The 14,498-nt window shown below is 41.1% G+C and overlaps 1 protein-coding gene across 18 annotated transcripts in view; it reads right to left on the minus strand.

Annotated features, from left to right (window-relative positions):
• The window catches only part of MACF1 (microtubule actin crosslinking factor 1), a 337,029-nt gene that overhangs the window by 82,941 nt on the left and 239,590 nt on the right, over positions 1-14,498 (minus strand). For 16 of the 18 annotated variants that reach the window (XM_070368375.1, XM_070368374.1, XM_070368377.1 and 13 more), the window contains 7 exons: positions 13,564-13,681; positions 10,410-10,472; positions 9,515-9,756; positions 8,577-8,706; positions 7,544-7,743; positions 4,359-4,854; positions 2,214-3,685 (listed from right to left, as the gene is read on the minus strand). In XM_070368375.1, the coding sequence (XP_070224476.1) occupies positions 2,214-3,685; positions 4,359-4,854; positions 7,544-7,743; positions 8,577-8,706; positions 9,515-9,756; positions 10,410-10,472; positions 13,564-13,681 (2,721 nt within the window). The remainder of the gene's footprint in view (positions 1-2,213; positions 3,686-4,358; positions 4,855-7,543; positions 7,744-8,576; positions 8,707-9,514; positions 9,757-10,409; positions 10,473-13,563; positions 13,682-14,498) is intronic. The other 2 variants (XM_070368362.1, XM_070368378.1) reach the window with 1 other exon arrangement.

Raw genomic sequence — 14,498 nt, forward strand, 5'->3', positions numbered from 1 at the left:
GGTCGTGGGAGGCTTCTCAGCAATCAGTGAAACATGTCTGCTATACCGAGCAACTCAGCAGCTACTGAACCCTGAGTGCTGCTGGGCTATACGCTAGGATACAAATAAAATACAAGGATGTCCAGGAATTTACTAAAAGCTTTCAGCAGCATCACAATTCAGAATGTCTCTAGAAACCAAGGATTAAATGAACAGGAAACAATTACTTGTCCTCAAATCCAAACACTGTATATGCTTGTCTGTGGATTCTTTTTAACATCCTAGGTCATATTTAATGCAATTTTAACAGGCTTGTTTACTTTGTTTTCGGCTCACTGAAGATCTGAAGGAAGAGATAGACTGCTCAAGACAGTGAAAAGTAATAGCAGTAAGAAATAATACCTGGTATCAGGGTAATGGGGGAAGAAACAGAAACTACATCCCCCCAAATACACACACACACACAACTGAACTTAACCAGTACAGCTATTAGAGGCCCTTCAAAACAAACTCAAACTGCATGGTAATTTAAGAACATTTAGTACAAAGTAGCCCCAATGTGTCTCATGTCCCTGAGGATATCACCACAGTGGAGAACAGTTACAATCTGCTTAGTAATGTTAACCTGCACTTGTAAAGAAAAATTTACAATATAATGTAATGTTTAGGAAATTAGGCAAATAAGAATTAAAATAATTCCATATAAACCAGAATCTTAGTTTGATAAGACTAACTTGGTGCCTCAAAGGATAAACTTCAGTTTTCTAAAAAAACCTCATTTAGTTGATTAGACAATTGATTCTAATTAACCTGGATTCAAGTAAACCGGACATATGAAGCATGCCTATAACAGAAGCCCTGCTTTCGAGGGGCTTACGGTGGAAGAGGGAAGAGAAGCCCATGTGACACAGCAGGAAAGGCCACCCGGCCACTGATCAGGTAGGGGCCTTTCCCCGAGGATAACACCTGGGTTTGTGGGTTTGAACTTTCTCTACCTACCCTTTCCTTACCCAGGGCCTCGAGAATCCCAGCTGTGATAACTAGGGCTGCTCCACATTGCACTGTCAGGGGGTCTTCAGTCAATGTCTCGCCTTAGTGCGGAACATCCCCTAGCCTAGAGGGGTCCTTCTGAAACAGCCACCTGGATCTTGTCTACAAATTTGTGAGCTTTTTCGGGATCATGTGGCTCTGACCTGGTGTCATACCACCTTTCCATCCATATTTTTAATAGGAAGAATCCTGACAGGCAGGGACTCTGAGAGAACAAGTCTGATGGCAAAGCATTTCTGTGTAAGTAGGAACAATTGCCACTGGTAACAGGAGTCAAGCGCTGGAAGTACCCTTTCCAAATCTACTCCAGGAACCAAGAAGGAAAGAGCAGGTGCACAGGCCTCCAGCAGGGGAGAGAGGTCCTTTCAGGTAAGTCTGGGATGAAAGGCTCACCCCAAGCAGTGAGAGCCGACACCCGACAGACGGGCCCAAGTTCCGAGCCCAAACCTGGCAAATTTGCACTTTTGAGTCAACTCCTGTCCTCTTCCCCTGGTGTTTTAATAGAGACTCACAGAAGTTCAGGACTGGAAATTCTGACTCAGGCAAAGAATCGAAATATTTTTGCAACTAAGGTTGTGCTTCTCAAACTCTTCTACATGCAGAGAACTTGTGTTCTTGAGGAGTCTGGGGCATAGTCTTAAGCACTACTTGCTACAAGTGGAAAATTTCTTTGGAGTGTTATGTTTTGTGTTAATAGTTCACGAGGATTTTTCATTTTCTTTCAGAACACATCAATCATGTGTCAGTAATTTTCCCTCCAAATCTGTGAAAAAAACCCCCACACTTTAGGAAGAAGAGTCCATGTTTATCTTATGGGTTCTTATACCTCCATCTGAAAAACAGAGCCCTCAACCAACATTCACTGCTGTTACAAAAGTTAGTTAATGTGAACTCCCAAGAAATCACAAGAGAAGATTCTTAGAATAAGAAATAAGGTTCAGTCTGTCTATATCCTTAATCGGCTATAAACATTAAAATAAATTAGAATAGAGGAAACTTCAACCCAGTTGGTCAGAAGTGCAAGAGACTATTTAGTCTGCAAACTGTGTGCTCTGGTGTGACGGAAGTGAGACTAACGAAACCAGAGACAGAAGTGAAGATGCGCGCTCACTCGGTCTCCAAGTTACAGGAAAAGAAATACACATATCAGACAGGAAAAGGTAAAAAACAAGGGCAAGGCTTACTTTAAAATCTGCTAATTGTTGGTTGATGACATCCACCTCGGTCCCCACGACCCACTGGAGGGCCTCCCCCTCCTCTGCTGCCGTGGTCATATCATTGAGCACTTTCAGCTTCTGATAGAAGTCCTCCACGCGGCCCAGGGTCAGCTCCAGCTGCTCCTGCCGAGCTCGGCTCCTCTCCGTAAGTTTGCTGCACTGTTTGCTCAGGGCTTCTAACTCCCTCTTGAGACCCAGCAGGTCCAGAGTCCCCTCTTCCTCCAGCATTTGTCGGCACTCTGCTTCTGAGGCCTCGATGTCCAGCTTGAGGGCTTGGATCTTGTTAAGGAACAGCCGCACATCCTCAATCTGGGACTGGAGGCTGTCAGTGTCTCGGCCGATAGCACCCATGCCATCCAGCTCATCGTCCAGGTCTGCCAACTGAGAAAACATTTCTCGGACGCGGCAGTGAAACTGGCCAATCCCCTCCAGCTTGTTCTCCATGGCCATGCAGCCACTGTTCACTCTTTGCTTCACTTCTAGGAACTCCTGCTGGGCAACTTCAGCTTGATGGAGAAGCTGGGAAGCATCAGATCCATCTGGGGCATCCTCCACCAGGCCCCGAGTGAAGTTCCGCAGGTAGTCCACCTGGGGCTCCAGGGTCTGTAGCACTTCCTGCTGGGCTCTCAGCTTCTCCAGGTTCTTGTTGCTGCAGGCTTGAGAACCGAGGGCATCAAAAATCTCAAGTTGGTGTTTGGCCCCTTCGACTTTCTTTTCAATATTCTTAAAACTTTCCTGGAACTCCTTGAGCCTCTGAGTCATTTCTTCAAGGGACCCCGTTTTGGCCTGTAGCTCTTCTGTGATGGAATCCATGCTCTGGTTGATACCAGCCTTCTCATCCCGGATGTCATCCTCATCTGTCTCTGAAGAGTTGATCAAAATGTCAGCAGCACTGTTCAGGATTTCCAACAGGGAGCGGCGCTTCTCCACCTCGCTCAGCATAGCCTTCGATCTGAGGAGATGGGACTCCAGCTGCACGGGATCCAGAGTGACCCGCAAGTCAGACGTCTTGGCCTTACAGTCTTCTATCCACGGCACCAGGTCTTCCACGTGCCACTGGTATTTCTGAGCCTTCTGCAGACAGTCCTTGAGCCTGGACTGTCTGTCTGCCGTTTTTTTACTAAGCTCTTCCCAGTGGCTCTTGAGCTCAACCAGCTGGTTTTGTAGAGTCTTCTTCTCTTCTCCAGGAGGGACAGAAAGCAGCAGAGATTCTCCTTCTGCCACAATCACCTCATAGGAACCACTGTGCTGGTTAAGGCTCTTCTGAAACTCTTCATTCTCCTGTAGCTGAGACTGTAGCTGCTCCAGCTTTGCAGAGATTGGGCGGTTTTTTGCTTGCTGGCTTTGTTTGTCATCCAACCAGGTTCTCAGTTCATCAAACATTTGCTGGAACTGCTGGGTGCTGGCAAGAGCTGCCTGGAGTCTGTTCATGCGATCAGCTGAAATGAGAAAATCAAATTTAAATCATCAAGTCTGAACATGGCATTCAAAATGTTTCCTGGGAGTATATGGTCTAATTGTAGGAAAAGGAAACTGATGCTAACCAAGGGTCTACCTAAAAGAAGCAGAGCTAAGTTCTTTCATATACTGCATCCTACACAATCCTCACATCAAGTCTGTAAGGTGATTTGACTAAGACAAGTAAACTTTTAACTTCTAAGCTGGTAAAAAGCCATAAATGTCTTCAGATAAAGAGACAACAAATTAATAACAAAATTTTTCTTGTACAAGACCATCATAAGAAGTCTAGAACATGTTCTAATTTTGTATATATGATATATATGCATGTACACATAGAATATAAATGAGTATCAATGAAAGTACGTGTGTAACTGTACCTATAAGTACATCTAAGAGCATGAATCTCTACCTGCTGGCTGGATTTATACCAGCACTCTTATCTTTAGGGTCACGGTATATAAAGCCATGTAAAGTCATTGCTTGTGACCAATCAATGTGTGATGACCTTGGCAGTCCTCACTGTAGCTGGACAAAGGCATAGGGTCACAAAAGCTACTTAAAGGTCACCTTAGATTCTTGGGACCACGAATCCATTCCTTCTTTTGGCTTGCCAACAATGATGGCAGCAGTGTGTTCTTCACCTCAACTCACCTGCAAGGTCTTCTAAACCTTGGAGGGGCAGGGCAACAGTCTCCAAACGCTTCTTCAGCTCATCCTTGAGGTACTGCTCACCAATGAGCACTGACAGCTCATCGCAGAGTGTCTGCGCCTCCTTAATCTCCTGGTCTAATTGCTCCACATCGGATCGAATCTCGCTGGTCTCCTCCAGCTGCTGCTTCACAGCCTCGGGTTGGGTGCTGATGGCCGACTGGCCGCTCAGTCGCTGCCCAACTGCCTTTACTTTCTCTGATAAGTCCTGCAGCAGCTCCTGGTACTGGGTGCTTTTGACAACAGCTTGGTCAATATGGTTGGAACGGGAATTGAGTTTGTCAGTCAGTTCAATCCACTTCTCATTGATGCTCTGGAGCTCCTTCTGCACTTGGCTGGTGGAAGCAGAGGCATCTCCAGGGCCTGTTAGGATGCCCTGAGCAGCCTCGTTCAGCTGCTCATGCTGCTGCCTGCGTGCTTCGAATTCCTTCAGCATAAACTGTGATAGAAATGACACCACAGTGTTTAGATAGAAAACAGATCTAAAAACAGTGTCAAAACACAAACTGATTTTAGATTGTGCCAAGTAGTGCCAACTCCTTTTGAAAATAAAGCAGAAAACTCCAAAGACCAGGCTACTGGGAAAATGCAGTATCACTTTTAACAGCTGCTTAATTAAAAAAAAAAAAACTTATTTTGAAAGGATCATTGATTGTGTCTATTTTATTTCTCTTCCTTATTTGTCCTATAGTGTTTCAACATCAGTTACTAAGGTCCGCCTTGGTTGGGAAAACAAAGTTTGTTGACTGGATTGGCAATCGTCAGCTCTGCCAGGCAAAACCCAGGCCTCTGAATGAGGAACTTGAAACCCTGGGTCTCAAAATGAACTATGTTACTGGCAGAGCTTGCCATTTCAACTCTAAATGCCCTGTTTTGCTTATTTCCTTTCTCAAATTTCCAACAGCACATATAAAGCTATACATTATAATAAAGCACAATTAGATAAAAAGCTTCTTTAAACCAAGTACTATTCCTTTTCACTCTTTTCTATCCACTGCTTCACTCATCAAAGAAGTTAAGATCACAGGCTCTGGAGTTAGACCTCTGGTTCAAATCCTAACTCCATCACTCACTAAGCTGTATAAACTTAGGCAGGTTTTTTAAAAGTCCCCAGCTTCCTTATCTGTAATATGAGGATAATAAAGTACTTACTTGGCTGTTGTTGGGATTAAATAAGAAAACTTATGGAAAGTACTCAGCACTGTGTCAAAATAAATATGCCAGGACCTCAAGGACTAATAGATATGTAAATAATGAACCATAATAGAATGTAACAGAAATTAAAATGCTAAAATGCTGACATGAACGTGGAATTGTGAAAGCAAGAAGTAAAGGTGGTTAATTCCTCAGGGGGTGACAAGCATAGAAGAAGGAAATCAGAAGGGCTTCCAGGTAACACTGAGCAGCACACAAGTCCTCCCAGGAACAGAGAGTGAGGCTGGTCAGAGGAGGGCCTGGGCACCGCAGAGGCGCGGAGACCCCCAGATCTGTGAGTGCAGCGTGCTCAGGGAGGAACTCACTCTTGGGGGGGAAGAAGCCCGGGTGCGTGGGGGAAGAGCTGGCGAGACAAACTGGCACTAGACTGTGCAAAGCCTCATGCACCATAGTCGGAGGTATTTGAGCTTTGTTCAATAAGCAGCCAAGAGCCACGGAGGCATTTTAGTATATTCAGATATATGATTTAAGAGGATAACTTGATAATTGTGTGGAGGATAAACTAGACCAAGAAGCCCTTTAAGGGGCTGCTGTTACGGGAAGAGGCCCGAGATGTAGCCTACTAGCATATAGAGTGGAGAAGAGAGGCTTAGAACAGTGGTTCTCAAATTGGGGTCTGGGGGCCCCTGGGAGTCCCTAAGCCCTTGCATGGCATCAGTAAGGTAAAAACTACTTTTATAAATACTAAGATGTTGTCTACCTTTTACGATTCTTATTTTCTCACGACATCGGCTATCACAACAGACTGAATGCAGAGGCAGATATGAAAATCTATGAGACTATTCTATTAAGTGAGACATTAAAAAGTTATTTATTTATTTTTGTTTTTTATATTTATTTTTGGCCACAGCTTGCGGGATCTTAGTTTCCTGACTAGAGTCTGAATCTGGGCCCTCGGCAGTGAGAGCACCGAGTCCTAACCTCTGGACCACTAAAGAATTCCCAAGTCAGACAACATTAAAGAGATTTGCAAAGATATAAAATAATGCCATTCTCATGCAATTTTATATATTTTGGAAAATATTCTTTTTTCACAAAAATGTTTATCTATGTTAGTGTTATGGTTATATCACTATAATTTTAAAAAGTAATTTATAAATGCACATTTAAAAAATTCCCCAGTGTTTTCATACAGTTAAAATGTATAGATATCAGTAGATGAACACAAGCTTTTCGGGATCCTCAATAATTTTTAAGAGGGTAAAAGGATTTTGAGAGCAAAATGTTTACTTTTGGAATGGAAACCAAAGGATTAGAAAACCACTGGATTAGAAAATTTGTAAGTAGACTAAATCGAACTTGGTAATTAATTGGAAGCAGGGACTAAGAGAAAGGGTTCTTTCAAAAATTAGTTTTAGGGGACTTAGTGGGTGGTCAGAAGATACAGAACAAGTTTAGGGAAGAATACAGAACAAGGAAATGTTCTAGGCAGGATTTCATCAGAAATGACACAAGGGACCAACCTAAATCTCACAGATGCGAGATGTGACATAAGGGGACCAACCTACAGCTCACAGATCCTCAGGGTCTCAGGTCCTGAGGTCTGATCAGCAGAAAATCTGTAAGTAAAGCCAGCAGACATAAAACCCTGCACGAAGTAATGCGAATCACTACCACTGGGGATTGAAAGTAACATATGATTCTAACATTTAGTCAGAAGTGCCCGTTCTACCATCTGCTCATCTTACTGCCTCGGTCAACAATATCAAAAATACAGTTATTGAACATTTGCTATTTGATAGGCACCATGATAAAGACCATACAAGCATCTCATTTAAAGTGAGGAAGTAGAGACTCCGAGAGGTTAAATGACTTGTCCAGGGTCATGTGAATCTATCTGTTGAGAGCAGCATTCAAACCCAGGTTCGTGTGCCTCTGAGTTCTTGGCTCGAAAGCTGTCAGGAACTGCTCACCTGGACCTGTTGCTTTTGTGCGTTCAGCATGTTGGGGTCAATAGACAGGGGGCCCAGCACCCCCATCATCAGCTCTTTCTCCATCAGCCAGGGCCGGAGCTGGGATTCTGCAGCCTGGAAGCAGGCCAGATGACTTGCAGATTCCTCCAGCTGCCTTTGCCGAGCCATTGTCACCTCGGTGGCCCTTTCCCATCGGGAATCTGTAGAGAGGAAATGAGAGAATGGATTCCTTTATCCTCATCAGCCACTAGCCTGGTCCCTAATATTCTACAGGAAATGACCCCTGGAGCATTATTTAATTTTTTTAAGTTAAAAATAACCTGCATTTAATTTTAACTAAAGTCACAAACAGTTTTGATTCATGACTATGGTGGTGGTTATATGAAACTACCCATGGGATAAAACTTCAGAGAAGTACATACGTACACAATACACGTAAAATACCTTATGCAACATATATATTATTTTATAAGCTGTTTTTAAACTTACTAATTAAGAACAGGACATTTTTCATGCCAGAAATTTTTTCATACCAGTACACATTCACCTACATCATTTATAGTTCCATAGTATGAGTATAGCATGTGTGCGTGTGTGTTAGCAGCTCAGTCATGTCCAGCTCTTTGTGACCCCAATGGACTGTAGCCCATCAGGCTCCTCTGTCCATGGGATTTTCCAGGCAAGAATACTGGAGTGGCTTGCCATTTTCTTCTCCACGAGTATAGCATAATTTATTTAACTCCTTCATTGAATGTTTAGGTTATTTCCTGTTTTTAATTTTTATCATCAATGCTCTCTTTGTCACAGAAAGACTGTCAGTTTGACTTGCCCAAAGAAGCCAAACTTCTGACACCTTGAGTGGAATCTCTGAATTTTTTCCATGATCAGGTTCATTCTCTAACCCTACCTGCCCTTCTTACTGGCTTATGACAATTAACAAAAAATAATTCTTGTTTACTGGATATTCTGAAAGCCTATATTTGTTTGAGGACAAGCAATTTAGTGAATTTGTAACACCCCTGTGATAACATACTGAGCTCCTCTTGCATTTTCTTCCAGTTTTCTGCTTCTTGTGAGTTGGGATATGTTATCAGTAATCCAGCCAGAGCTTCCTTTACATTTTGGACTTTTGGAGAATTCTGTTCCAACTCAGCCAGGAAGGCCTAGGAGAAAGACCATTACACACACCATGAGATTTCTGGACAGGAAACAAAGCTTGGAGTGTAGAGGAAATGATGGCAAGATGGGGCAGCAATTACAGGCTCAACTTCTGATTCTCTCCATGACTTGTTTCATGACTTTAAGATACCTAACCTTTCTGCTTGAATTTTTACTTAAAAGGAAAAGCCAGATGGCAAGATCTGAATTCCTTTTATGTAACATACATTAGTAACTATAAGAAAATAACTAATCCCTATAAACTAAAAGTGTCAGGAATTGATCCTGATCATGATGATGATAACAGTGATGCTTATGCCGTTGTAAAAGTTGATATGCTAGGCTCAAAGGGAATATTCAAATTTGGGGAGAAAGTTGTTTACCGAATTTTTTACATGGTCTTATTTCTTCCACCATTTTCTATAGTCCTACATGTCAATCTTAAGAATGAACTGCAATCATGGCAGTTTAGATCCCTCTAAATTGTGCTTTGATGGAATGTTTTGGCTATACCATCACACAGAAAATGAGATCCCATTTTCTGAACTGATGCTTCTGAGGAGGGCTATTGTCCTTATTCTCCTTCTGCAAACAGATCTGGTTTTGTTTCTCAATCTGATTTGTAACAATTTCTAATTTCATAGGCAAGAAAATTCTCTGGGAGAATTTAGGCATTTGAAAATCAAACACTCTGCTCATCATGACTGGGTGGTTGGCCATGTCTCTTTCTCAGGCCCCTGGGCTCAGGCAGGAACACTAGTACAACAGCCTTTTCCTCTTAGTATTGAGATGCAGCTATTGTGAACACAGTACCTTGTTAGACTCAGCCTGGGCTCTCACTGTCTCTGTCTTGGTTGGAGATGAAGAGGTGTCCATGCCTTTCAGGACTTCCTCTTTTGATTCCAGCCACTGCAGCACCGAACTTGCCTCCTTCTGAACTTCTTGCATTCTGCTCAGGACAGCCTGAAGGCTTTCCTGCCGTTCCCGAAGCACGCCCCCAAGTTTCTCATATTTCAAGTTTATATCTGACATGTCACACTGGATTTCCGTCAGATCTAGCATCACAGAAACAGAAATCAGACTGGGAATAGCTCTCAAGTATCCCCACTGGTTCCTCACTAAATTATTCATCAGGATTAAGTATCTCTCCCACTTTTTCTAGTGAACTAGAGATTATCTTCCTGCTAAATCACATAAAAGTTCCTGTTTACAAACAAAAGGCAAAAGAGCTCTCGCTAACCTGCTTTCTGATTCTGGCATGACATACTCACATGTATAAATAAAATAATAAAATACTAAGTAAACACAGGAGCAGCGAAAGTAAAGACAGTGAAGGATCTGAGGCATTCTTCTACTTCTTTAAACTACAAAGAAAGCTTGGTGGGGAGTCTCAGGGCTAGATTAGACCGCCTCTAGTATAACTTCTTTATAATTCAAAGATTTGCATACATTTTCTTCCAAGTCTTTCCCTATTGGTCTTATCTAGTGGTCCAGTTTATTTGCTTGTACCTTTATTTCACTGGCTGCCAATCGGTTTAGCCTTTAGCTAGCAACAAAGAGGCATCACGGCTACTTCTCCCCAGATTCTCACGCTTACAACCCATCCTAGCAGCAGTCTTTCCACACATATGGAAACACACACAGATGCAAACACAAACACTGTCCTAACACACCCAACAAAGAGGCACTGTTGAAATGGCATTCTCACCTTTGCAGGTGTGGTATCCGTTTACACTGCCTACAGAGCTTCCTACAGAGGGCAGTATGGAACCTGAGCAGAAGGACAGAGAGACAAACAGGGCGAGACAAAACGTGTTAGGAATACATACAGGCACCGAGTTTATTCTTTGGCACTCACTGTAAGCTCAGGCATCAGGAAGTTAACACAGCACAAGACAACATACTCATGGAAAGAGACAAATCATTTTAGCTGCCAGGCAACAGTGTCACTAGGGGTGATTCAGCTCCTTAGCAGTAAGGATTACTAATCCTTTCTAGAGGAAATCCAGATTCCCTTCTTAAATCTCCAATTTGAATTCTTTGGACTCTGCCCTAATTTTGTGAAGCAAGTATTAGCAGAGTGACTAAGTCTTGAGACTAATATCTGACATACTTTGGAATGAGGATTTATAATATAGCCAAAAAGGTTCGACTTTAACATCAATGTTGTTCACCATAATAAAAATAAACAGTAAGTACAATTAAGGACATAAAAAGCAGCATTCTTTTAGTAAAGACATAAAAGCAAGCCCTTCTTATATTGTTTCAAAAGATTCCCTGTCTTTTTTTTTTTTTTTCCCATGACTTTCTGCTCCCCTTCCCCCACCAGAAAACAGAAATTCTAAGTGCCAATAAATCTGGCTCATAAACATTCCCATAAATTCTGTTTAGGGTCGCTGGTTCTGTTTCTAATTACCACAATTTGACCTATATTCTCTCCAAGTTGATTCCTTACATTTCAGGAGTATCCCAAATAAGTAAAAACCAGATCATGCAATTACAAAGATTATAAAGAAATGTGAAGAACAGTCATGACATAATGTAACATTCCAAGAGCTGACTAAGACTCTCACATGTACTAATTTCACTGTGGAAAAAGTTATGTGTGAGGTTATATTAGAAAACAGTGATTGCAAAATTTTTAAATGTTAAAATTATTGTATTTTCAATTAAAAAATAGATCAAACACAAAGATCAGACTCCACTCCAGTGTGGTGAGGGCTAAAAAGAAACTGGACTAGTAATTTGAAGAAGACAGTCTAGACAAGATTGTCACTAACTCAGTACGTGAGCCTTAATCTGTGGACAGACTTCAGTATCTTCTCTGGGATATGAAGATAATCTTGTCAGCTTTCATGGGGTTACAGGTGAGAGGTAGTGAGGCAGTGGATGTGAAAGCACTTTATGAAGCCAAAAGAGCTCACAAACGTAAGGAACCAGAACATTCACGCGTTTTCAAAGATGGAAGAGAACTTTAAAAGTACTCAGGGTAGTTCAGGATGGGGAACACATGTATACCTGTGGCGGATTCATTTTGATATTTGGCAAAACTAATACAATTATGTAAAGTTTAAAAATAAAATAAAATTAGAAAAAAAAAAAAAAGTACTCAGGGTAGTGATCTTCACACTGGTTTTCAAAATAACTAAAAAGGAGCCTTAGGGACTCTGTAAATGTTTGGTTTACCTTTAAGATTCAGCATATATTTCTAAGTACTTAGAAATGGCAGTAAAACATGCACGTTCTATCATGGTGAACACCACATTAACCCAGTAGATACAGTCAATTATGCTGCTTTTTGGGGAGAATAAAGGAGCTCCTGCACCTCTGTGCATACATTTAACTCCTTTCTGAGGGTCACTGATGGGAAAAATTGTAGTTCTTCTCTAACTCTTTAAAATATTCAATCTGACACATATCCACTCATATACAAAGGAAAACATCTATAGCACATGTGTATTACATAAAATGATAAAAAGGCTCAAAGCAGGCTCTCATCAGGTAGAACTGTGTAATAACAGAACTCAACACTTCATATAGTAAAGTGAACTTTTAAAAACTTTTGCCATCATTTGCAGCTATTTATCTGTGTGAAGTGTATTTTTTTGATACAGTGCAACCAAGAAATAAAAGGAGAAATAATCAAATAATAAAGCAGTCATTCAAACATTCTTTTCTTTCCTTCAAATCTCTATATTTACTAAGACAACCTCACTACTCATTGATGAATTGATGGATCTCATAATATATAAATGCTATAAATTCACTTATAAGGGAAATTTATGCCACCAAAATATTTTTGTTTTATAGAGTATAGTTCTATAGGAGATTTAATTTTTAAATAGATGCAAGTAAAAGAGTTTGAACAGTCACTGATCCATTTCAGGAGTCAGAAAGCATTAGTTCACCAGCAAATCTGTCCCTCCACCTGTTTCTGTATACAAAGTTTTACTAGAACATAGCCACACCCATTCATTTATATATTGTTTATGCCTGCTTTTGTGCTACAATGGCAAAGACATGTAGTGTGACAGAGACCATATGGCCCACAAGCCTAAAATATTTACAGTCCTTTATAGAAAAAGTTTGCTGGGTGATGTCACAAAAGTCACTGAACTTAGAAGTTTAAGTGTTAGAAAATAAAAGTCACCGATTCTCTGAAATGCTATCACTTCTAGGTTATTCCAAGACATCTTTAAAACTTTAGGATACAAAAGGAACCTAGCCATTCTCAGGGGGAAAAAAGAAAGCAAACTTCGCTCTTACTATTTAAGGGACTATGGGAGTGCATTAACACAGTCTGGTAATAAAATCTAGGAGATCCCAGTTAACAACCAGCAAGTGACTGTGAGCTCAGGATGCATTTGTCTGAAAGACTTAATTTGTAGGCAGAGACTATTCATACATCTGGGCACACTCTTTGTATGTACTTCCAATAAGTGTGCCAGTTTCTGGTGTATCAATGCTGATTCCTAAAAACCTAGCCTCTCCCAAGTTATGCTTATACTGCTGATTCCAATTTAAAGTTAATCAATAGCCACGCTATTCACATATTTAGAAGAGGGAAATTCCTCAAGATGGAAAATCCTATTTTAATCCTTCCATGTTCATTTGTCAGTTCTATGTGGGCCAACTAGTCCCTTTACTTTCTCCCATCATGGGAAGAGATTCTGTAGAATGGAGCAATGTTACAAAGCAAAGGGAAAACAGATCAGGTTGAGGGGAAGACTGCCTCCTTTGTGAAGCCTCCTTTGTTCTCATATCCAACCTTGATTCTAACTTTCATTAAACAAGGGGCCATCATCAAAGGCCAAAGGAAAGAATGATGTTTATTCAATACTTTTTCAAGAGCCTGCACTCACCGGTCTTGGCTTGAGAATCAGGTGCTGTGATCTCCATGATGAGATTTTCTAAAGAAGTACCTTTACAATTGATTTCCTCTACCAAAGTCCCCTTACTTGTCCAGTCATCTAGGAGATCCTGTTTAAAGAACAAAATAGCAGAATGTAATATTTGGAGGCTTTTCCTCATAATGATGGACACCTGTTCTACATAAACTCCCCAAAGTTTTGATAAGCATTAAGTAACCATTTTCACTTTTTCAGTCATTTCAAGAACTTGATTTAGCCAGCCAAGGAGAATGATATCCTGGAAGACTCAAGACCTTCTCATTCATTCATTCATTCATTTATCAAGCAAAATGAATTTTGTTTTTGAGCATTTATTATACACCAGGCATCATGCCAAATGCTGGGGATACAAAATAGGATTATGACACAGTTCCTAAACCAACAGCTCAGATTATCAATTATAATGCGATAAGTGATGTTACAGAAATATGGAGAGCCACTAGACTCTAAGCACACAAAAAGAGACACATCTAACTGCCTGAAAGGAGGAAAGCTTGGCATTAAGATAAAGAGTTTGCCAGGTGGACAAAGGGAACGCTATGCATGTAAAGAACAGAAAGGAAATGCTGTTGGAAGGTAAGATGAGGTGCTAGATACTGAGATGTAGAGAAATACCCAGAATCATAGACTACACTTTGCATTTTCAGGGGAACTTTATATTGGGTTTGAAGTCAGAGCTCTAACCATCACAGAAAGCCATTACGAAACAATGACATCTGCTCTAAGACAAAAGTGTCTGGTAATGTAGTCTCTAAGCTGTGAACTGCCTGCTATAGAAGTAGAATTTTACTCCTTTCCCAGAAAGGACACGATCCTAGGCTTCAACCCCTTCCTCCGCACGGAATTCCTACATAGTTTGCTTTTGACTTAAAGCTGCAGAGCAGCAG

This window comes from Bos mutus, chromosome 3 (genome assembly GCF_027580195.1).
Source record: "Bos mutus isolate GX-2022 chromosome 3, NWIPB_WYAK_1.1, whole genome shotgun sequence".
Lineage (NCBI taxonomy): Eukaryota > Metazoa > Chordata > Mammalia > Artiodactyla > Bovidae > Bos > Bos mutus.